The following is a 25265-nucleotide window of genomic DNA, read 5'->3' on the forward strand; positions in this document are numbered from 1 at the left end:
CTATTTATGAGGGGTAATTTAGAAAGGAACAGAACTGAACTATTTCTTCCCATTACCCATCCTGCCTATTACAGTAAACCTAATAAAAAATAGAAAACTCAGTGCGTATGTACCATGGCTAGCTACTGCAGTCTTGTTTTGCATAAATGTAATGCTAGTATCTGCATTGAAACAGTGTCATAGCCTCGAGGTTAAAACAAGGCTTGCTATTTTATAGTTTGCATCTTTAATCATTGTGGTAGTAAGTCAGCTATCACAGCTGTTCAGAGTTGCCAGAAAAAATTAGTTGGTATTTGTTTACTATGTTTCAGATCTAGTTGAAGGTATTAACCAAAATAGCTTCTCCCCAAGGCTGAAATGTGTCCACATTTTCGTGAGGATGTGGAGTGGAGTGTGACCAAGTCAGAGAGGTCAATAGGGATCCTTTCTGAAATCTCAGCTTTTGGAACCTAGAATTGTGGGGTTAAGAAGCAGTAGACTGTGGTGGAGGAGACAGGGATCTGAGGCCCAACTTTTCTTCTTCTACCTACCCATGTAACATCAGGAAAGTAATTTATTCTTTTTGTTTCTTCCTATGTAAAGTACAAATACCTCTCTACCCCATAGATTTGTTGTGAGGGAAAAAAACCTCAGGTATGTTTATATGCACCCACGCTGTGTTGATTTATAGCTTTCAGTTTAGTCAAACATATGACTATCTTGGTTCTGGGTATTTTACTAGGTATGCAATATTCAATGGTTATAATGCATTTTGGGCAGTTAATTTAAAACTGTTGTAATTGTATATGTTTTTAGGTGTTGTCTCAACTTGTCCCTTATTTTTGGTGAGGTGCTGCTACTCTGAGAACATAGTCTTTTTCTATTGCTGCTGTAGCAAATTACCATAAAATTAGTGATTTAAAACAATGCCCATGTGCTGTCTCATCGTTCTGTAGGTTAGAGGTCACCAAGCGGAAAGTTAAGGTGCTTGTGGGCCTGTGTTCCTTACTGGAGGCTGGTGAGGAACCCACTTCCTTGTTGTCAGGTTGTTGGCGGAATCAGCTCCTGCAGTGTGGGACTGAGTTCCCTTTTCCTTCTTGTCTGTCAGCTGGGTCTTTGCTGCTAGAGGCCTCTTTCAGCATCTTGCCTGTGGTTCTCTACATTTCAGAGCAAGCAATCTACAAAGTCCCTTTCGTCATGTAAAATGATAGCTACAGATTTCAGCATTTCGGACATGGGGATCTAGGCATTCTGCTTACCACAGAGAGTTCCAATGAATACCTGACATGGTGATATAATAAGAACCTACTTTGAATCATGTAAATAATTTTAGTTATTTTGCTTAAAAACAGGAAACTAAACTTGTAAGAGATACAATTTTAAAATTCTCACTGAAACACCCTTATACATTCTTAAATTATATTCCTCAATGATAATGTTTTCTTGACTATTCTCAGTTAATAAGTTCTCTTCCATTAAAGTGTGCTGTGATGGAGTGTTTTGTGCAGATTTTGGTGTCTTTTATATAATTTATTTGATATATATTTTTATTGATTTCCAGGTCTGTTTCTTTAGGCAGCCTTATGAAATTACTGTGTGCATGTGTGTGCGTGTGCATGTGTGCAAGCATGTGTGTGTAGACACACATGTAGTTTTTAATCTTTGAAAATTAGTGACTTGGTATTAGTTTTTGTGTTTGCTGGGGAATTATGGATTGCGCTTAAAGGGCAGTTAGCTTTGAAGATGACCAAATTTGTCTTAATTCTTTGCCTTCTTCAATTTATCCTAAATGATAACTATTAAAAAAACAGTTATTTGTCATAAGTGATGGTGAATTGTGCATTTGGGAGGGATAATTTGAAAAGCAATGGCATACTTTTTCATGGTTTAAGCACTGGGGGATGACATCTGCTTCCCCTGTCGCGTATTTGATTTGAGTATATAAAAGCATCTCATATAGTATCTGTGGTGCAGCAAAAATTAATTAATGTGGGGTCTCCACTTATTATATTTAATATATTACAAACCAGCATCTCTGATTTCATGACTTGGAAAAGAACTGCTACAGAAGACTAATTTTTATTTAAAAAATCTACTAGGTTTTGAAAAGATAATCCCCAGGTTCACTGATATATTGATGGTCTCTGTTCAAGGGCCTGCAGACTTGGGTTAATAGGACCTTTTCAGCACATTCAGGTGGCTGCTATTGAAGGAAGCTCTATTTATTCTGAGAGTGCTTGTCTGCTGTGTGTGGGCGCCATGCATGTTTCTGTGAATTTATCACTTGGAGGATGAGAGCAAAGTGAGAGTAGAGGTGGCGCTGGCAAGGGATCAAGGACCGCTTCCTTTGTTGTTGGCTTCTCTGGAGTAGGATGGGGGGGTGGGGATTTCTGTGGGTTTCTTTTGACTCTATTACTGACCTATTGGTATGTGATATTTGTTCAAGAAATGGCTAACATTGACTGGAACTCCCATTCCGTTATTTGTGCTAAGCCCAAATAGCTGTTTTCCAAATTTCAGCAAATTCCTGGATGTTTTCTATTCTCAACTAGATAACAGCAACAACAACAAAAACAATAATTATGTGACTATTTCACTGCCTTTTGGTGTATTCATATCTACCCACAGAAGGCTTGTTTTATGCCGTGGTTGTGGAGAAGACTCTCAGAAAACGGGCAGAGGTGGGCATGAGGAGACATTGACCTCATAGCCTTGAAACCAACTTAATTTGACTATCCCTGTTTCTGAAAATCTCTGCTAATGCCCCAGGCTCTTATTCTTCCTCTTGCTCCTCTTCCTCTCCTACGTGAGGATCATTCAGCACTCTCCTTGACCTACAAAATATAGCATAGCAAATCCTGCATGATATCACAGAACATAGCAAATCCTGCATGATACTGCAGATCAGAAGTTCTGTCTTAAGGGGACACACTTACTTAACAAGGCAGCTATGTAATTTCCCCCATTTTGTTAATCAGAGGTAAGATTTTCACTGAAAACTTTGAGGGGGATGTTCAGGATCGCCACATGCCCATTTGCCTGCTGGCTCAGGCCGAGCTGGGCTTGGAGAGTCCTCAGCGAGTTCCTCCTCTGCCCAGAAACTGTGCCGCATGCATGTGTACGAAGGAGAAAGATGTGTAGTCTTTGTCTCAAGGAGACTTCATAAAGAGTAGAGGGTTGCCCTGACCGGTTTGGGTCAGTGGATAGAGCGTCAGCCTGTGGATTCAAGGGTCCCAGGTTCGATTCCGGTCAAGGGCATGTACCTGGGTTGCAGGCACATTCCCAGGAGGGAGTGTGCAGGAGGCAGCTGATCGATGTTTCTTGCTCATTGATGTTTCTAATTCTCTAACCCTCTCCCTTCCTCTCTGTAAAAAATCAATAAAATGTTTAAAAAAAAAAAAAAGAGTAGAGGGCTTTTACAAACCTCCATTTGTAAAGTTGTGTTCTGAGTGGAACATGCTATCCTGTTACTTATTTTAGGCATTTTAATAGTAATCTAGAGTGAAGTGCTATATATATATTTTTTTTTTCTAGTAGAGATTTAAAAATATGTAACATAGCTTAACAATTGAAATGAGGTATTGGTGCATAGTCGAGGTGAATGTTTTCCGTTTGTGTGGAGTAGTATTTCCTTCTGTGCTGAGATGGAGTCCATGATTATGTGGTGGCACACAGGGCTGCTTCCTGCCTGGGTTGGATCAAAGAGCTGGCCTGCGGGTTGTATTTCATTGTTCCGTTTGGTGGGATGAAGTGCAGTTGTTTTGATGTTAGGTTTGATGGATTTGTTTGCCACTGCATTCATTAGCTTCACATCAAAAAACTGACAGGCTGTTAAATGAAACTTTGGCTTAGATTTTCAGCTTGACTGTTTGGAGACATTTGTGAAGATATTTTGTTGTTGTGTTGCAGCAGCCTCAAGCGCTGTGCTTGTCTCAAAGGGAAGAAAAGTTATTTACTGTACGATTTTCTTGAGTAAAAAAGAATCATTGTCTTGGGGACAGTCATGTCTAGCCTACACTATCAGAAGTTAGTGTATTTATGACAGTGTGTGCCGTGTGAGAGACTTATCTACAGCATGATAAGTAATGCTATCTTCTTGGAAGGAGAGGTAATAGTTGGTGACTCCAACATGCTCTCTCTCTTATTTTGCATTAATTTTACCTTAAGTGATACTCTATTAATATTATATGCCAAAAAGTTGAAAAATTACACTCCAGGAGCGTTACCTCACAATCTAATTTTAAAGCATTCTGATATTCGAGTCCTCAAACATTTCAACAAGTTTAAAAAGAGATGATAGAATTTTGAAATTGATTTCCCTTTCATCTGGAAGGGATTTCAACTATTAGATTGTCTCGCTTACAAAAACCATGATATGGGCTCATTCTATTTTGTATTTCAATCCTTCTGTAAAATTAAATTTGCTTCTTTTTTTTAAAAATCAGGTAGCATCCTTCCCAAAAAACCTTTAATCTTGGGCAGTATTTATTAAAACCATCAGGAATCATTTTAATGGTGAGTCACTAGGTTATACTTTAATATGCTTTACATCACAAAACACTAGTAGAGTGGTATTTCTTTATTCTTGTGGCTTGTGAAGGAAAGAAAATATAGACTATTTTGCACATTGCTCATTTACCAGTTCTTGGCATTCTAATTTAAGTGTGTGATAATACATGTATAATATAAACTTTGTGAGCCATGGAGATTTTATATTCTTCATTTTCTCTTTTTACCTCTACTTTGTTTCTGTTTCCTGGGCCCTGGTGGTACTGTACAACAGTGCTATCCAGTGCTCTTTGTTGTCCTTTCTACAGAGCTTCAAAGGAAGAATAGACGATATTATGTAGAAAAAAGGTAGCATAAGAATTCATGTTCTTAGGAGCTGTACTCCAGCTAGGGAGTTAGTATTTAGATAGAAAATATTCACATTTGTCCCTATTTTGCTCCGATTAAGTGTAGAATTGTGGTATTCAGAAAATCAGAGACTTCCTGTAGTAGACTAGAACGATCATTGATTGGCATATATTGTGTCTGCAGGAGAGATATCAGGGGGCTCAGAGCAAGGGAGCCGGATTTCATTTATTGCTAACTTAAATTTGGCTGGATTATAGGATTTAAATGTAAGTGGGTATATGGTTTGTGACACTGACATTTAGTTGCTAACCTGAAATCGTGGTAATATGTTTTTGAGGCTTTCATTTATGTTATTACCTTAAGAAAGTAAATTGGCTTTTTTAGTAACTTACATGCCCTTGAAAAAGATTAATTTGTCTTTAAGCCATTTTACCTTCATATAGTTTGAGAGTAATAGTACTTGCCATTGGTTGTTCACGACGTGCCAGGCCTTGTCCAGGGCACTTCATACATGTAACTGATGGTGCTGATTCAGAGACAATTGGATGGATGCCTTCTTTGCTCTACTAGTCCCCATCTCGAACTTGGGGAATTGGGGTAATGCACAAAATGAGGATGGTGAGGCTGGGTTTGGAGGCAGATGGTTGGGTCCCAGTGCCCTGTATTTCCTGAAATCATCTTCCTGGATGAGTTGGATTAAATAGTATGTAATTTGTGGGATCACTTTCAAGATTCCTGAAGATTCAAAATTATCCTGTCCTAGGTAAGTTGAAGTTGACACCAGGTGGCCCCATGTTCTTTCTGGCATTTGTTTCCATTTGGTTTGTTAAAGCCAATGGACACTTATTTTGTCAGCTATTGCCCTGTCGTCAAACCTACATATGAATGCTTTTTCAGCCCCTAAAGCAACCATCATTACCTCTCAGGCTTTGACCTTGCTCCTTGATTAAGTGAGAAAACCCCCCACAAAGGTTCTCTACTCCATCCGTCATTTTGAGGAGTGAGGGGGATTCTGAAGCTTCAGTCTGGACAAAAAGATGTGTGTGTGTGTGTGTGTGTGTGTGTGTGTGTATAGAATCAAAACAAAGTTGAGGATGCTCCTACCTTGACATACAGGGTGGGGCAAAAGTAGAGTTACAGTTTTTCATATGGAAAATAATACCTAATAATATAAGAATATGCTCAATAAATAATAATCTAAGAATAAACTCCATGCTTTGCGTATTCAGAAGCATAAACTTACTTTTGCCCTACCCTGTATGTTTTTATGATTACCAGGGACCAAATTTTATTGCAGCAGTTTTGAAGCTATAAGTTCTTTTTTACTATTTTTTCTGCCTTTTCTAGTATTTATAATAGTAAACACATAGTAAAAATTTACATGAAAGGCTCTGTCCTAGATTTGGAGAGGAGGGGAGAAATTTGGAGAGTGTGTTCTGGCCAGTGGTAATCCAGAATTCTGTGGGGTAGTGGAAAGAACACCTGGTGATGTTTGAGGGAAGCAGGTTGGCCAGCCCTGGAGGGACTGATGGGAGAACCTTTTGGGCTCTGGGCACCCAGAGTTTATATAACAGCCAGAATCCCTGGTTTCTTGCTGAGGCTATAATTTTTAAATAGTGATCCTAGCCTGGCTGATGTGGGTCAGTGGTCGACCTATGAACCAGGAGGTCATGATTTGATTCCCAGTCAGGGGCACATGCCCAATTGACAGGCTGTATCCCCAGAAGGGGGTGTGCAGCCAATCAGTGGTTATCTCTCATCATTGATGTTTCTATCTCTCTTTCTCCCTCTCTGAAATTAATAAAAATATATTAGAAAAAAGTAGGGGTCCTGTTTCTAATTTGATTCAAAGCCATGGTTGAAAATGTACAGATGTGGCTTAGGAGGCAGCAAGGCAGTAGTAAAGAGCAGTTTGTGGCCACTGGGGCTGCATTTGTGTGAAGACACCCCTGTTGCTGGCCATGGTTCCTTTTGCTAGCATTTTAATTCACTTGAAAACTTTATGATCTAATTGCTAATTGTTAGCTCTTAACAATTATTTCTCTCAAGAGATATATATTTAAAGAAAAAGCTAGTTAACGGAGACTTGGGAAACTCCCTTAAGTAGGCTCTGAACCCCTGGCCCAGCTACACAGTAGTTTTTCATTCTCCATGGAAGAGCTAAGTGTGAAATAGTACTTCTCAGGTAAGGCATGCTGGCCAAGGTCACTGGTTCCCTTTTTGTTCTCTGCTGATGGAACAGTAGCAACATGTGCACATGCCCAATTTGAAGCCTCAGTGCAGAATTTTTTGCTTACTTAATTATTTGACACTAGAGGCCCAGTGCACGAAATTCATGCACGGGGCGGGGGCTGTCCCTCAGCTTGGCTGTACCATCTCCAATCCGGGACCCATCGAGGGATGTCCGACTGACGGACATCACTCTTGCAATTTGGGACCGCTGGCTCCTAACCGCTTGCCTGCCTGCCTGATTGCCCCCTAACTACTCTACCTGCTGGCCTGGTCGCCCCCTAACTGCTCCCCTGCCGACCTGCCTGATCGCCCCCTAACTGCCCTCCCCTGCTGGCCTGATCACCCTTCACCGCCTCTGCCTCGGTCCTCGCCACCGTGGCTTTGTCCAGAAGGAAGTCGGACGTTGTGAAGATGTCTGGTCTACCTGGTCTAATTAGCATATTACCCTTTTATTAGTATAGATAACCTCTGAATGAAAAGAAAGTTTTAATGGGATTTCACTGAGATCAGTGGCTATAATTAGACTTTAATCTGTGGATCCATGATCTGTCCTCCCTCTGCTCTGAGCAAGGTGACAGAAAGTATGGGCACTCCTCCTTCAGAAACTGCTGGGTAGAACTGTAGTCTGGCAATTTCCCCAGAGGGGCTGTGGCCACTGAGCACTCTTTGTGCCAGTGCCAGGGCCCCTTCTCAGAAAGAAGACTGAAAATGATGGAGGTAATAGTGGAATAGGTTTTGATATTTAAATATCAGGGGGAATAAAGAATGGGTGAAGAAACCCATGATTAATCTCCCTTATTGTTTTAACAGTCTGTACCTTTGCAATGAGAAGAATCAGTGTTAGTCAAGTCAAAGAAGAAAGGTGTCCCCAGTTAGGGAGACCCTAAAATTTAGGGCCTAAATAAAGCTGATGTAATAGAGAAGCCCAATGCTTAGTTCTCTTCCTCCTTTAGCATGCCTATTATTTATTTATTTTTTGTTATTCCTCACTTGAGGATATTTTTCCATTGATTTTTAGAGAGAGTAGAAGGGGAGAGACAGAGGAACATCCATGTGAGAGAGACTCATCGATTGGTTTTCTCTCATAACTATGTGCCCTTTACTGGAGACAGGAATCAAACTCAGGATCCTTCAGTCTGAGGGCCGATGCTCTAACCACTGAGCAAAAGCGACTAGAGAGCCTATTATTTTTAATTTACTAGACTTTTATCCCCAGAAAACTGTGGCCAGTAATATATTTTGCCTCTTTGTAACACAAGGGAGGCAAAACAAATTGTCTTCTGGACACTTGGACACTCTGAAGGGATGATTTCCAACACAATAACTTAGAGCACTGATTAATTCTTTGCAACACTATTTACAAAATTTAATGCTTACAGCTAATTCTGCCAGGCATTGTTTTTGTCTTTCATTTGTATTGAAGAGATACTTTTATGCCTTGTTGCTTATAGTGCTGAGTGTAATTTTTCTTTTTTTTTTTTTTTTAAATATATTTTATTGATTTTTTACAGAGAGGAAGGGAGAGAGATAGAGAGCTAGAAACATCGATGAGAGAGAAACATCGATCAGCTGCCTCCTGCACATCCCCCACTGGGGAAGTGCCCGCAACCCAGGTACATGCCCTTGGCCGGAATCGAACCCGGGACCCTTCAGTCCGCAGGCCGACGCTCTATCCGCTGAGCCAAACCGGCTTTGGCAATTTTTCTTATTTTACATCTCTTACTGTTATTGTTTGATACTTAGATTTTTATCATGCTTAAGTATGACTAATGAATAAATAAGTAAGGGAATTTTCAACCTAGAATTACAATGTTATTAAAAATGTGAAGAAAATGAAATCTTAGTATTTGGAAATTATCTATTTTATAGTTATATCAGTATTTGGGGGCAGGGGATGAGGATTGTACACATAGATACATATAGTTCACTATTATTGCTGTTACTTTATAATCTTTTAGGAAAGGCTAGAAACCATTATAGAAGAAAAATTTTAGCCTGCCTATGTTCCATGTGTAATCTCAAAGTTTTATAAAATTAATTATATTTTGCCTCTCCCTTCACAATGCTTAGTTAGAAATATAGTCAAGTAGTTGTTCAGGTTCCCTGATCTCCGTAAGAATCCTGTCAGAGCACTCAAGGGAGACAACTCAGGGTGGTGGAGGCGGCAGACTCTTGGAGAGCTATATTCTTTGTCTTGAATTTCTCTCAGGCTGCATGTAATCCTGATGGACGTCATTTCCTCGTGTGTAAGGGAAACATTATTTTGTAGTGTTGAAAGGGGTACAAGTTCAAGGGTTAGCCAAACTCTGATTCATTGGAGCAATTACTTAACTAACCTGTCTAAATTGCTCTTTTCCCATATGTAAAATGGATATTGTAGCTTCTTTATAGTTGTTATGAAAAATAAATGAAATTAAATATATAAGGAGCCTTGAAGAGTTGTGGTGGAGACTGGGGAGAAAGGTGGTAGGTTAGGATTGTGTTTTCCCTGCATTTTTCTTCCAGAATTCCAGTTTGGGGAATTGACCTTGGCTCAGTGATTGGCCTGTCTGGCATGAGGGAACTCCTGCTTCCTGTTCCAGTGATGATGGATCAGTTCAGTGGGTCAATCCTAGTGAAATAGAAGGAAGAGTAGGATTGGTGGAGAAATAGAAGAAAATGCCAGCTTGCCCTAGGAGAGTAGTGGGATGGGCATCTCATGAGGGCAAGGAAGCACTGAAATCTGCAGCCTACAATCATAAGGGGATCAGACCTAACAAAGTCCATGCTTTGGATACCAGACCAGAGACATGAAAAGGTCTGTTTAAAAATCATAGCCCGGAGAAAGCATGCCAGTGTTTTATTTTCCAAAACTCTGTCAGTAATACCAGTGGTCATTGCTATAAGTCCAGAGTTCTTCCTTCCTAAATAAAAGTGTTGTTTATTTGTTTTTTTTATGCCCATGTTTTTGTACCCCAAAGTTAATAAAAGTGTTTTGATGGCTAATATGAGTACAGGTTTAAAAAAACACACACCTCAAAACAAAAAAAAAACACCCAACCCAACATATCCCATGTTAGAATTCTGGTTCTGTGTCGGGTATTTGTGTCACCTGCCTCTGTGAGCTGCAGTTTCCATACTTGCAGAAAGAGCTTTAACTGGTGCCCCACCAGCTGTAGTGAGGGTGGGGGGCGGTAGCTGGAGCAGTCACCTTAGCACCATCCTGTAGCACTGAATGCATTTTAAAAAGTGATTCATTGTGGGTCATTTCTAAACCTAGGAACTCCATGATATTAACTTGGGGAAGCCAGCGGAGTTCAGGCTTGAGGTGCTGAGAAGCAGTGGCCGTGGGGACAGTATTTGCAGGATACGTGCTAACAGCAGGCTGGACAGATGGATTGCTTTATATATTTCTACTGATTTCTCACATCCATTCACTTTTACTTTCCACCATAATGAGGGCAGCATGGAAAGAAATGACATCAACTAACAGTGCCTGGGGTTCTGTGTGCCAGATTGCTGAGGGGAGGAATTTGAAGGAGCTGTTGCTTTTGTCTTCAAAAACATATTCTAGCTCTTGGGCCTTCATGTTGAGTTTGAAAGACCATGTGTCGTAAATTCCTGGAAAGAAAATCATCAAGGGTGTTAGAGATTCCTGTTAAGTTTGAGTCTAGTCCACACATGGCTTTTACATGCTCCAGGTTTTTATTTGAAAAAAGTAGGTAGTTTCCAGCAACTTCTTAATTTTCATAAAGGACATTGTAAAAGATCTACTGATAATTTTCACCGATTCTTGGTAGAGTATTCCCAGTTCTCAGGAATGTATATTTTGTACTGTTCTTTAATTTTAAGTATTACATTTTTTAAAAAAAATTGGATTGTTATGATGATTATTGAAGTGTATGAAAACATGTTTCTTTGCTGGTAAATACAATTGAAAAATTGTTCAAACTTCAGTGTTATTAAAAGTAATAGTGAAGGATTTCTTTTTTGTATTGTACTAGTAAACATAAAAGGGAAGTCCATTGGACATGAGAATGTAATTGGTAGACTTGGGCACTCTGCCCTTCTGTTGGTTTTAGGGTGCCAACATAAGCATCCTAAAAAGCAGGTAGGTAGTATGTATTAGTACTCTCAACATCTCCATGCCCTTTCACCCATTTCTTAACATTCCTAGGAAGTACTAGTAATCAGAAATAAAGACAAAAGTTCATTTACAGAGGTGATTGTTGTGTTGCTGGTTTTATCAGCAAAAATTGAATTATAACTAAAATGCCAAATGATATAGGAATCATTGTTCTAGAGTACTTTTAATTTTACAGAAAATTATTTGAAAGGAAATCACTATGTTTTTTATATTACTACCCAAACACCAGTTGTTCAAATGCATAAAAATAAAATAAATAATATATGCCCATGATTTAAAAAAATTAGAGTACAGAAAAATATTTAATGACACCTCTTCTAATCCCTTTCTCAAAGGTAAAACCTGTTGACAACTCCTTGTATATCCCTTCAAAAATATCTACATGGCTATATCTTTTTTAAAAATCAACACGAAGATGATCAGTATTGAACACATTGTTTTCCAATGTCTTTCCTTTTAACCTCATTTATTTTAACATATCTTGTATTTATGGCAAGTAAAACATTTTTAGAGTATAGATATTTTATTAGAAAAATCTTCTCACTTATCCCAATAGAGTATGACAGATGGTTTGCAGTGGATTTTTTTCTGAGGGGCATCATAGAATCACAGCAGTGCATAAAAGTTCATTGCACAGATCTTGTTAACAAATCAGGACTTTGAAAATGAATGCCTTAGTTTATTGCTCTCTTTTCATTCCCTTCATGCAAAGCAGATGGCTATGTAGACCTGGTGCACTTACACGTTTTCAGTTCTGTCTTTATTGACGGGCCCTGCCTGCACCTGCCATCTCAGCTTATTCTACCACAGTTAATACTGGAAGATAGTTAATGCCATCATAGTTCTCTGTTTTACTGAGTGACAGCATTTGGAGCTCCGTCCTCGTATTTGAAGAATCGGATTGGTCAAATACATTTTAATAAGTTCTAATTTCATTTCTTGGCCTCATAAAGGATTATCCCAGTGAATTTGGAAGACATGACAGGAAAAAGTAACGAAATGACTTTCTCAACAGTTCTGTGATAATGGGAAATTGAAATAGGAATGGCACAAAGTGGAGATAAAACCCAGCCTGGTTTCTAAATATATACATAGGCAAGGAGGGCTACATAAAGTAATAAAATACGAACTGCAATAATCATAAAGGGTACTCTAGATTTAAAGCACGTACATGAAGTAAAACAATCAGGAAATTATTGCCCATTGTTGTAAGGGAACAGATGGTGTTTAAAATACCTTTTAATTTTATGTCATTCTTAAAATCAAACAACCAAAGAAAATATACCATCTATATTTAAAAAGTTAAATGCATATTTTTCTATTTTGGGGAGAATGCTAGAGTAGAGTTAAAGAACAAATGCAACATGAATCTGTCAGTAAAGACACATGTTGGAGGCTGTTTTGCAGGGGATGAAGTGCAGATGAAGGAAAAGATTACCGAGAAAGTGTTCCAAACCTGCTTAGCTCCTATGTGAGACTTCTCTATTACATATTTCTCCCCTAAATGGTCTAGTGAGTGACTTGATATTGAACGTTTAAATTCTGAAATGTCTAGGTTATGCCTCTAAAACTGCATCCATTTCAGTACATGGCCATAATTTTTAGAAAATGTGATTTAATGCTTTAGTATTTCACATTTGATTAGAGAGAATGTTAGGTTTTTCTGAATTTTGTGCTGTGTAAACTGGCCTTCAGAATTAATGCTGAATCCTAATCCCTAAAATGTTTAGTTTGAGTAAGCCTGACCAAGACTTCTTAATAGATAAACTTTTGTTCTCAGATTTGTACATAGGTTTATGCTGCAGCAGTAGATCTTAAAGGTGTTTCTGTTGTGTAGGCTCCTTATCAAGTCATGGAGCTTTTCCCGCCTAATCAGTATATAGATGTGTGCTGGTGTTACTGAGAGGGAAGGAGTCTGCGGCAGAGCTTCAGCAGTCTGATTGATTCAGCCATTCAGGACTGAGTTTAAAATGTTGGTGCTGAGCACAAATTCCTGTTCAGTTCCTATTGCCACATTGCTTTTTGTGTTCACATTGGTGATCCTGCCAGTCAGAGCAGCCTGTGTGACAATGAAGAGAAAGAACTGGAGGTTCAGATCCGTATTTCAGAGTATCTACTCTTTGAGTTGTGCAATGGAGATCTGAAGACCATATTTCAGATCTGGTATGATGCAATTATCAAGGAAATTGGGATGATGTAATTCGCTGTGTTTTCAAAGAAACATTTCCAGGTGGGGAAATTTACAGGCCTAGAATTTCAATGGTTGTATGTAGAGTTTTGCTTTATTGGATTGATATAATGATATAATTAGTTTGTGTTGATTTCATTTTAAGAGAGCCTCCCCCCCCCCCCCCAATTTATCTTCTTCATTTACTATCTGGAACGAATTGACATGATAGCAGATTGAATCACATGTATTTTCTTGGTCTTTATAATTATTAAACTTTGAAGGAAATGTATGGAAAACGCCATAGGATAAAGGAAAACAGACACCACTATGAAAGAAATTGTCTTCAGTGGATGTCTTGTGTCCTGCTCCCACCTTTCTGTTTCCTCAATCACTTAGTAAATCTGCCCCTCAGTGGGTAGATTAGTGGTTCTCGACCTTTGTCTTCAGTGAGTTCATCTCTGAAGCAGGAGGCCAGGATCTACTAATCAGTGCTTACCAAATTTTCCGACTATCTTTTAGTTTAATTCAACTTCTATTAATTGCCCGCTGTCCAGTGGCCTGTGATTAGGCTTTGGGTGAGGCCCTTGTCTTGTGTTCTAGTTATTCCAAATACTGTGGGACCATAGAGAGCCTATTTGATGAGATCTTAGACCCACTTTCCTAAGTCAGGCTTTCTGTCATACTTATTTTTTAAAAATTGGAATATTATCAAACATATAGTCAGGCTTACTCAAACTAAACATTTTAGGGCTTAGGATTCAGCATTAATTCTTATTATATGTTATTATTTTTGAATATTTTCTTATGCCACTTCACAGCCCTCAAAAACACTATTTGAAATTGCTGAATATTTCATCCTAAGAATGAATCCCAATTTAACTAATCTATTGTTATGAAGGTTGTTTACAAATTTCAGTATTATCAATTACACTACAGTAAAGAGCTTTATGCATAAATTACTGTCCAACTTTCTTTTTTTTTTAAGGGATCATATGTTAGAAGGCTAATTATTGAGTCAAATAGTATTTGGAGACAAGTCAGATTGTTTCCAGTATTTCTACTCACGTAAGTAACATGAAAATGATGTCTGATAACATTGAGACTGTTATGAAAAGAATTCTTTATTAAATAAAAAGGTTTAATCTTGTTTTTTAAATCGCTAGGATATTTGAACAATTATAATAGCCTATATTTTTCTATTCATATTTTAGTATTTTAAAATATTTTATTATGAATTAAGGATATGGACTTCGGCTCTATTTTCCACAAATATCATTCCCAGTTTGTTTGCTTTTCCATTGTATTGGAGGTTTTTTTGTTTGTTTGTTTGTTTGTGGTTGTTTTTTCACACAGAAATCAGTGTTTGCTTATGGCCCTAGGATTGAGCCCCTCTTTCTCTTTCTTTTTAGATGCCACTTGTTTACCCACCTGGGCTTTCTTTCCTCTGTGCATGACTGTGGAACATGCATAGCCTTCCCAGTTCCCACTCTGTTCCTGCAGCAAGTTACAGATGTCCTGTTTGTCTTAAGACTTATACTGCTAGAAACTGCAGGGAAGTGGGATTGAGAGTCATCTTTTGTGGGAGGTGCAGAGGTTCCAGGCGGGAGTATGTCCTGTCTGTTTCATAATGTCACAGGTCATCTTTCTCCTGGTTCCTTTGTTCATGCAGTTGGGTAAGGAGGTCTTTGCTATTTCCAGGCTCTCAACCTACAGTTTCAGCCCACTTCTTATCCTTTCATGCTTTTGCTTGGCTGGACTGCTCTCTGTTCCCTGACGGGTGCGATTCAGTGGTTGGAGCATTGGTCTTGGGTTTGATTCCTGGTCAAGGGCATATACCTGGGTTGCAAGTTTGATTCCTTGACCCGATTGGGGTCCATGTGGGAGGCAACCAATTGATGTGTTTCTCTCACATCAATGTTTCTCTCTCTCCCCCTCCCCCAGCTCCCTTCCTCCCTTTTCACTCTCTCTAAAAAATCAATGGAAAAAATATCCTTTGTTGAGGATTAACAAAAAACAGTCTGATAAAGCTTGTAGAAAATATATCTACTCGTATGTATTCCATGAAACCTTTCTTGGAGCTGGGTATCTTACTTGGGAAGCTATAATCTATTAATTGTGTCTGCCGTCTCTGTCCTCTGGGCCTGCCTCTTTTTTGTTTTGTTAATCCTCACCCAAGGATATTTTTCCATTGATTTTTTCTATTAAAAAAATATATATTATATTTGAAGATTTTTTTTAAAAAAATTATTTTATGTACAAAGAGATAGCATTCTGTCATAAGGTAGATGTCTTGAACTACCCATTTATGGAAGTTCACTTAGTCCAACTTAATGAAACCTTTTGTGCTTCGTGTACTGACGGAAATACTGGCGGCACATGTTGAGGCCGTACTTCCAGGTCAGATCGTGGCGGTTTGAGCAGACATGGCAAGAACGAGAACCCTGGCCGAATTTCCTTGGATGGCTCCAGTAGAGTTGCTGGTGACCCATCTTGCTCACTCTGTAGCAATGAGGCCCCCCAAAAAGAGGCTAAATATATATATATATATATATATATATTTTTTTTTTATTAATGTCAGAGAGAAAGGGTGGGGGGAGATATCAATTATGAGAGAGAATCATTCATCGGCTGCTTCCTGCCCTGACCGGGAATCCAACCACAACCTCCTGGTTTATAGGTCAATCCTCAATCACTGAGCCATACCAGGCTGGGCTTTCCATTGGTTTTTTAGAGAGAGTGGAAGGGAGGGGGAGAGACAGAGATAGAGAGAGAGCCATTGATGTGAGACACATTGATTGGTTGCCTCCTATAGGAGCCCCTCAGCTTGCAACTGCAGTAGGTGCCTTTGACCAGAATTGAACCTGGAACTCCTCAGTCCATGGGCTGATGCTCTATCCACTGAGCCAAACAAGCTAGGGCTGGACCTGTCTCTTTTGAAAGGATGATTTCTTTGTACTCATTTTCACAGAGCAAGACAAGCCATCATGATAACCCAAGGGATCACGAGAAAGTGTTTCTTTGCCTGCCATTCCTGGAGGCTGTGACCGTGAAACCAAGTGTCTTGAGTTGAACTGAACTGGGAAGGCAAAGAATGAGGCAACTACAGTCTTGGGGAAAATAGAAGGGCACAGAGGGAAATGGGTATTCAATAGAAGGTCAAGACACAACTATAGGCTAAATATTCATTCACTCATAAGCCATACATTTAACAGAGGATGATGGATTCTTTGGGACTGGCAGTTTGCAAGGTGGGGAAACTTATTAAAGATCACTTCCAATCTTTGGATCTGTGGCTTTACAAATCATGTGTGTGGAGATGTGCAGACAGTAGAGTGCATGCTTCAGTAAATTTAGCAGCAAGTAGCCTGATGACAGCTTGAGTGTTTGTGACTATGCTGCTCATTAATAAACCTTCAGAGGAAATTTATAGCTCAGTGAAAGGAGGACAAAGCCAGCCCATTTTATGCCATTTGTATGATATGGTTTAAGCCTACAGCAGAACTGATCACTGGAGTTGTATGGATTACTGAACAAAGATGAGCAAGGTTGAACTTCAAGGAAATGTGCTGTTTATAGAGTTGTTTGTATTTTCAGTTGGGGATTTTAACTGTATAAAATAAAAGAGTCATATAATGTGGAAAGATCAATGGGATGCTAAGTGGTGAGAGTGTCATTCTGAGGGTTACTAGCTATTTTTATGAGCATTGGATAGTTCTTTAATGTAAGGTAAATTTATTTATTTATTTATTTTTTAAAATATATTTTATTAATTTTTTACAGAGAGGAAGGGAGAGGGATAGAGAGTTAGAAACATCGATGAGAGAGAAACATCAATCAGCTGCCTCCTGCACATTCCCTACTGGGGATGTGCCCGCAACCAAGGCACATGCCCTTGACCAGAATCGAACCTGGGACCCTTGAGTCCATAGGCCGACGCTCTATCCACTGAGCCAAACCAGTCAGGGCGGTAAATTTTTTTAAATAGTTAAAAACATATGAATACTCAGATAATGTTTTTCATGAATATATGATGCGCATCTTCTCTCTGTATAGATCCAGCTTTTGGTTTTTAAAGATTGCTTTTTTAGTCACTAAAAAGAATTGAGTCCACAACTGGAGATTTAAGTTTAAAAATCACATTGCTTCTAAATGTTAGTGTGACAAAAATAAAACTGTACTGCACAGTATTTGTTTATTTACACTTATATATTTTATGGAAACATGTCAATTTATGATATAGATCAATAATTCTAGAAATTATTCTTGTGGGCAATTTCAAGCAAGGATATTTATAACATCCCTTCCCTTGTTTCAGATGTGAACATATGGTTACCAGCAGTAGAGGATTGATGGGATAAAATTGTAGAACATCTCTACTGTACAGCTGTTAAAAACAATGGGGTCAATCCATATGAACTGATGTGACAACATCTCTAAAATAAATGAAGTAAAAATAAAAAAAAGCTAATTAAGGAATGCCATGTACAGTGTGAAGCTGTGATTAAAAAAATCTTAAAAAATATGTAAACAGAAAAAGAAATGAAAGGATACCTACTTAATTATGGTGGCCTGTGGTCAGTGGAATGAATTTGAGGCGTAAAAAGCTGGGACCCTCATCTTGTATATATTTTACTTCTGTGTTGTTGGAATTCTTTTTTACAAGATTGTTTTCTTATATTGTGCTATTTGAAAAATATTCAATGAAATTATTTTTATAGTTCTTAAAAGTATATTTATATAGAGAGCTCTAAACTAATGTTTAAGTGTGTCTTATAAGCACATGGTAGAGATATCTGTAATCCGTGTACCTCCAGATATTTAGCTTATAACCAGAATTTCACTGTGGGTGAGGAGGATAGTAAATGTGTCTGTACATGCTCATAGTACTTTTAAAGCATTTAAACTTTATTCGAGACTTACTAATTGATCTTTAAGTAAGGTAACATTTCTCAAAAAGCATCATTGACTCATATTATTTAAATAATTGTTGAAAAAAAGTTTGCTTAGAAACTATTTTCAGATAGAATATAATGTTCTGTATGTATTGTAGTAAAAAAAGTCTGAAATTGCATATTAGCTTTTGCTAAAACATGTAGTATATATGTGTGTATCATTCCCACATAATCAAAAGTCACTAAATTGTATTGCAGACTATGGTGCTTAAATATTAATGTATTTCATTACTTTTGTTCTCAAATTAAATATTTATGGACAATGTGTATTTTTCACCAGCAGAGGGCGGTGGCTCCTTACATTTTTTTCAAAGTCCTTTAGGAGTGGGTTTTCCTTATAGCATTTGACCTAATTTGACATTTGAGTCGGAGATATTTGCTGACTCTAAATTTGTAATTGATATTTTTATATAGAAGAAAATATGATAAAACGAGTGTAACTGAATGCAATAAGAAATATTTATACTATTGTTTATATTCCTTCTAGGTTGATTAAAATAAGTGCTCATTTTATGTATAGGAAGTATGTGCATTTAGCCTAAAATGTAATCAAATTCAAGTGTTTCTTTTCTTTTGTGAAATGAGGTTATAATTTGCCCAAACCTATTGCCAACTGTGTGTGGTCTCTGCATGTTGTATAGTATAGTGTATAGTGTATAGTGTAGTTGCTGTGCAAAGGGGAAGCATTTAATGCACATACAAACACACAGCACAAATATAAAATAAATTTTTTTGTGAAAACTTACAAGCTGACAAGTAGCAATATCTTTGGTAATTAATGTAGATTAGTTGAATGGCATGCAATAAATTTGCCTCTTCTTTCTCTCATGAGGTGCTGACATTTATTAAACTTTGAAAAGCAATTTGGGGTCCACATTTTCTCAAACTGTGCCATGGCAGTGACCTACAGTGCAGTGCATTCCTGCGTTTATCTTGCTTCCCAGATCTGTCCCAGGAACTAGTTAAAAACCAACTTAATTATGCTCCTTGTTCTGTGGTTACACCTTTGGGAGGTGCAGATCCAGTACCCTGTCAAACGGCAGCTATCATTTAAACACATGCAACCATGCCATGTTACCTGTCCTTCAGAATAAACTGTGGAGGTACCCACGGTGGGGATGCATTCTTATCATCTGGGTTCTGAGGGGTGTCAAGTAGGTGAAAATACTTATCCTTTGGAATTCATTGGAGCTGTGTCCAGAAGATCCTAAAGGACTGTAGTTCTGAGATAAATTTTTTCCCCAAGTCTTTAGAGACAGAAACTGTACTTCTGGGAGAAAGGTTCAAGCCATGAGAACCCTTTTCTAAAGTATCCCTTAGTTTTTGTGTACTGAGCCCTTTTTAAAAATATATATATTTCTATTGATTTCAGAAAGGAAGGGAGAGAGAGACAGAAACATCAGTGATGAAAGAGAATCATTGATCAACTGTCTCCTGCACACCCCACACTGGGGACCAAGCCTGCAACACGGGCATGTGACCTTAACCGGAATTGAACCTGGGACCCTCTAGTCCGCAGGCCAACGCTGTATCCACTGAGCCAAATCAGCTAGGGCTGAGCCCTTTCTTTTTAAAATAAAGCAAGAACATGAAACATTTTGAAAATGCAGAATCCTACTTGAGAGTATTTGTAAGTAAAAGATTGTAATTCTTTAAGTTGCTGGATATGTACATGCACAGTAGAAGTATTTGATCTTAGTCCAGTTCTAACTCTGTGATTGTGGAAGGATGTCCTTGATTTTGTGGCTGTGGCTAAGAGAGCTGTACAGGTGCATACATATGCAGGTGGATTGGGGCAGAGAGCTGTAAAGATCATCACTTGCCCTCTCTAATATGGGCCCAAGAGGCTGGAGAATGCAACATGTTCCTTTACTCCTACAGATCATTAATCTGGATGTGTTATGACGGACTGATTTAGCACTTCAGTGGCATTGGTGTGTATTGAGGATAGAAATTTAATTTTATAACTCAACCTCTTTAGCAGTGGCTGTGAAAAATCACCAGAGATGTAGATAGATCTTTGCTATTGTCTGATGTTTCAAAGATACCTTCTATTTTTTAAAAAAAATATTTATTTATATTTTATATATTGATTTTTTAAAAAAATATATTGATTTTTTACAGAGAGGAAGGGAGAGAGATAGAGAGTCAGAAACATCGATGAGAGAGAAACATCGATCAGCTGCCTCCTGCACACTCCCTACTGGGGATGTGCCCGCAACCCAGGTACATGCCCTTGACCGGAATCGAACCTGGGACCTTTCAGTCCGCAAGCCGACGCTCTATCCACTGAGCCAAACCGGTTTCAGCTATATATTGATTTTTGAGAGAGAGAGAGAGGATAGAGAGAGAGATTTGTTGTATCCCTTATTTATTCATTTATTGGTTGATTCCTGTATGTACCCTGACCGGGGATTGAACCTACAATCTTGGCATATTGGGATGATGTGCTAACCAACTGGCCTATCGGGCCAGGGCAAAGATTTCTTCTATTCCTGTTTCTAAAGTGATAGAATCCTTTTTATTAAAAAACAACAATAGTCGGGTAGCTCAGTTGGTTAGAGCGTTGATCAGTGTTGCTAATTCCATGTAAACCTAGAGGATGTTCAGGCCACCAGCCTTAGAAATAAGAGCGCCCTATGACTCTGCATTCTGCCGCTGGGAGTTTGTTCTGTGGAAAAAAATGAGAAAGTCACACCAGATATGTTTATTTGGATAATCTGCAGAGTTGATTATGAAACTGAAAAACTGGTAGCAAGTAAATGTCCAACATTGAGGGAAGGTTGTGTAAATTATGGTACATATACCCATCCACAATATGCTAATGAGCATGATAAATTAATGGGTGTGTATTTATTGATTCAAACAGACATTTATAATACACTGTCAAGGATTAAAACCAGATTACAAAAACAGGATATTTTCCTTTTTATGTTTGAAAGTACATATGTATTGTAAATTATAGAAAGGTATTCATTAATTTGAAACATTGTCATGGTCAAGGCTGTAATTTTCTTTATTATATTTCTACAGCAACCAATTATTACATATGCAATTAAAAATATTGAAAGCTTGTTTTTATAAAGAATGGTCTCAGTGTGTTTTGCAGGTAAATATAAATTTCAAAGTATTGAATTTACTTAAAATTCAGTGTATGTCTATTGGTGAATGCATTTTAAATGGAGGTAAAAAGACAAGAGTAGTAGCTTAGGAAAATATCCAAGATGAGAAAACTGATAGATTAGGGTTTATTAGTACATACTTTGCTAGATTTGAGGCTTTAAATAAGTTACTTGCTTTTAGCTTCCAACAGGAGTGTAAATACCAATAATCCCAGAGTGTGTATAACCATTTATAGTGATGATTGTGAGCTATTAAGCTAGTTAATGATTTTGATGTATTGCATAACATGATTAAGAAAGTAAGCAAGTATATTAGGGAATGTTAGAATTAACAGCATCAAATAGCTACAATTCATGCCCACCGTTCTCATGATACATTGCATTTCTTACATTAGATAAATCATGCCTGTTTAATAATGTTAGATATTGTATAAAAATATTCTTACTTCAAACAAAAGGGGGCATTTGACTAATCTCCTGGATCACTAAAATAATTTACTTTATCTGGAATCTTAATTTAAATTTCTTGGTTGTGGAGACTTCTTTGAGGTATTTGAAAGGTGTATTTATGAATCTGTGTGATAGAGCTGGCTGCCTCAGGTCCTGTGTAGGATCCTGAGGGAGGCAGGTGGGAGGGGCTGGACACTATTTCCTAAGAGGGGGGGGACCCTCTGTGACATGAGTAAGGTAGGAACCTGGTCCTAAAATTCCTTGCTCGCCAATTCCTGTCTCAATGTTTCTCTCAGGTGGTTGGGACAGAATGGTCAGGTGGAAGGTGACCTCTGGGAATAGGTTTCCCAAGGTGCAGGCAGAGCCAGGGAGGGGCCCACACAGTGTTCTCCTATGACCTCTCAGCCTCATTCCTTCTCCCACCCTCTCTATCCCAACTCTTCCCTCCCTGCTCCCCTGCACTTCCTTACAGCCCTCTTCTGGCAATTGTGCTGCTCCTTCCCAGTCTATTGAACCCTGTGTGCTTCAGGTCTCACCTGTGCTATTGCTTCTTGCCGGCAGAATTCCTGACCCCAGGTTAATAGACCATATCTGCCTTCCTGGGTTAGTCTGCAGATTCCATGTATAGGAAGTGCTTGCCTTCCTCACAGTGCCCCTGCGAACTGCTGTTCTTTGAGGCAGAGTCATAGGTGCCTACACAGTCCTGGAGTTCACTGTTGAAGGAACACACGTACTTTGGCCAAACACAGTGGATCAAAACAGAAATATACTTTAATGTATGTGCATGGAGTAGGTGAAGGTACAGAAAACCCACGGATACAGCTGGTTACTTTTCTGTCTGAAGGGTAACCTTTTCCATAGTGTGGTGAGAGAGAATGTATATATGCACAGCTTTGTGTGTTAACTAATTTTTGTTTTGCTGTGGTCCATAGGAATTGCTGCTTAGACAAGGAGGTGTTTCTTTTCCTAGGACTGGATTCTAAGCAAGCAGATGGCATGTGTAAGAGTCCTCTGAACGCAGGTGGCTCTCAGAGATAGGTGTGTGTACTCCCTTGTGAGTTATGGTAGGATTTCCCCCCCCTTTCTTTTTGTACTAACTTCAATGTAGAAATAAGAATGAAAGGATGCATTTCCTCATCATCAACATTTCTAGTATTGATGTTTCAATAATTGTGGTATTCTATTCTTGGAGGGTTTTTTTTTTTTTTCATTTGGTAACTTTTCTATATTGTTGCAAATCAGTGGATATTTTCAACATGTTGAGAAATTTAACAAAACAAAAAAAGTGAACAAAATAGTGTCTGTTTCAGTCCTGAAAAGAAATGAAGTATAACCTTATTTCAGTAATGACAGTTCACTTCTGTAGTTTCAAATAAACAAGTAAACAAAATACCAACATGTATACTAGGAAAAGTAAATGATCAGATTTCTTTCGGGTAATATAACTCTTTCAAAATTAGTCACCCAGGGATGTGAATTGAAAAATAAAAATTCTTGCACAAAAATGTTTCCCTAGTATTAAAATTTAAATTGATTTAAAACTTAGAGAAATATTTAGGTATTGTGAAGCATGTGGTGAAACAAACATATTTCTTATATTGCAGTGCAACACTCGTGGAATCTATTGCACTGTCTTGGGCTAAAGTTTGCAAAATGGATTTTTACTAGTATGAAGTATATCCTTCTTTACTCCATGCCAGTGCCAGCTGGGGAAGAGTACATGTCACATACAGAGTGCTTCTTCAGTGGGATTGGTGAGAGGCAGGTAAAGGAATGTTACTTGGCCCCTCTTGGAGGTGTGGATGGGTAGACATCACTTTCTCCACATGCCCTGTGGGTGGGTTTGGGCAGAGGTCCCTTGTTAGGGGGTGCTGTCTTAGTTCCACAGGATTCCCTGCCTGGGTGCCTTCCTTCCTTCCTTCCTTCCTCCCTCCCTCCCTCCCTCCCTCCCTCCCTCCCTCCCTCCCTCCCTCCCTTCATTCCTTCTCTTACTTTATTCTCTTCCTGTTTTTTGTTGTTGTTGTTGTTAATACTCATCCGAGGATATTTTCCCATCATTGATTTTTAGAGAGAGTGGAAGGGAGGGGGAGAGACACACAGAGAAACATTGATGTGAGAGCCACATTGATTGGTTTCTTCTCGCATGCAATCTGACTGGGGCCGGGGATCAACTGCAACCAAGGTACATGCCTTTGACCAGGAATCGAACCTGGGACCCTTCAGTCCATAGACTGATGCTCTATCCACTGAGCAAAATCAGCCAGGGCTATCCCTTTCCTTTTTATCAGTGAAATTAGCACTTGGGGAAAATAGGACAGCTTTAACTTAATTCTGATAATACATATAAGCAAAATTGAAAATTCTCAGATGAAAATTCGTGTAGTTGCTATTAAAATCAAACAGCTGTATTTGACATTCCCTGAGGCCAGCTTATATCAGAGTTTCTGATATTTTATGCAATTTTAATTGGAACATAGTGCTGTCAATGTCGAAGAAAAAGATAGCATGATAGACGTATACAGGTAGTAAATCAAGGGTCAGGATGCTAAGAATTCTTTTAGGAACAGCCACACTTTCTGCTTTTCCATTTGAATTTTGTTCCATTGTCCTTGTTTGCAGTTTGATTCCAGTTCTGATCTTTTCTACAGCAATTCTTATTTTTCCATTCTAAATGGAATTGTCAAAGACAGTGAAGAGTACATTACTTCCTGGCCAGTTGTAAACATTCTGAATGCACCTAGAATGATAGAATTTTTTTATTAGATGCTTTTTTGTTTAGGAAATTCATAAACTTTCTTTACTGCTTCTAAGATACGTCATCTTATTAATTTGGTAGGAGGCATGATACCTTATTTTTTCTCCTAGTAGAAACATGCAAGAAGTACATTATCTGTTCCTGCTATTTAGATTATGCAAAATGACTGTTCTCTCCTCTGCCTAAGAGCCTTTGTCTTAGGGTCACATTTCCCTGAGGGGTTAAGCTGTTGCATGGAAAAAGGGATAGGAAACAAGAGAAATTGACCTTCCCCTGAAGCAATCATGTTCCAAATATTCTCTTCTAACTACCACCTTGATGAAGAATTGGAACTGCCACTTTGAGGTTAAATTCCCTTTCAATTTCAGAAGACAGAAAATGATTGTTACACCTAGTCATTAAGAGGACATTGTCCTCATTGTGCTTAACACTTTTTAGGCAATTCCATTGTTAAGATTTGATTGTTTTTAACCCGTTAGAAAGAGAACAATAGTATGGGAAAAAATTTCCTCTGTCTCAGGATTAAGGAGATTTCTTGGTTTTGTTTTTCTTCCTGGAACCTTACTGTAGCTTATATCTTGATAGGTATGCACTGTGTCGAAGATATAGCTCTTGAAGAACA

General features: G+C 38.4%; 2 protein-coding genes across 12 annotated transcripts in view; one reads left to right on the top strand and one right to left on the bottom strand.

The window, feature by feature from the left end:
* Window positions 1-25265, top strand: part of KDM4C (lysine demethylase 4C) — a 335140-nt gene that overhangs the window by 97163 nt on the left and 212712 nt on the right. The window contains exons 1-2 of one of the 11 annotated variants that reach the window (XM_036331129.1): window positions 22822-22926; window positions 23493-23653. The exons of the other annotated variants lie outside the window; for them this stretch is intronic. Coding sequence (XP_036187022.1) covers window positions 23558-23653 — 96 coding nt within the window. The 5' untranslated portion in view covers window positions 22822-22926; window positions 23493-23557. Of the gene's footprint in view, window positions 1-22821; window positions 22927-23492; window positions 23654-25265 lie in introns of those variants that run through there. 11 annotated transcript variants of the gene reach the window in all.
* Window positions 15692-15866, bottom strand: LOC118667539 (40S ribosomal protein S29-like). Its single transcript, XM_036331130.1, has one exon. It carries the CDS (start codon window positions 15851-15853, stop codon window positions 15692-15694), a length of 162 nt encoding a protein of 53 aa, XP_036187023.1. The 5' UTR covers window positions 15854-15866.

Source organism: Myotis myotis, unplaced genomic scaffold, assembly GCF_014108235.1.
Source record: "Myotis myotis isolate mMyoMyo1 unplaced genomic scaffold, mMyoMyo1.p scaffold_m19_p_12, whole genome shotgun sequence".
In the NCBI taxonomy this organism is placed as follows: Eukaryota; Metazoa; Chordata; class Mammalia; order Chiroptera; family Vespertilionidae; genus Myotis; species Myotis myotis.

What these genes read in the sequence shown, in the direction of transcription:
- LOC118667539 (XM_036331130.1), bottom strand. Translation starts at nt 15,853, where the DNA reads ATGGGTCACCAGCAACTCTACTGGAGCCATCCAAGGAAATTCGGCCAG.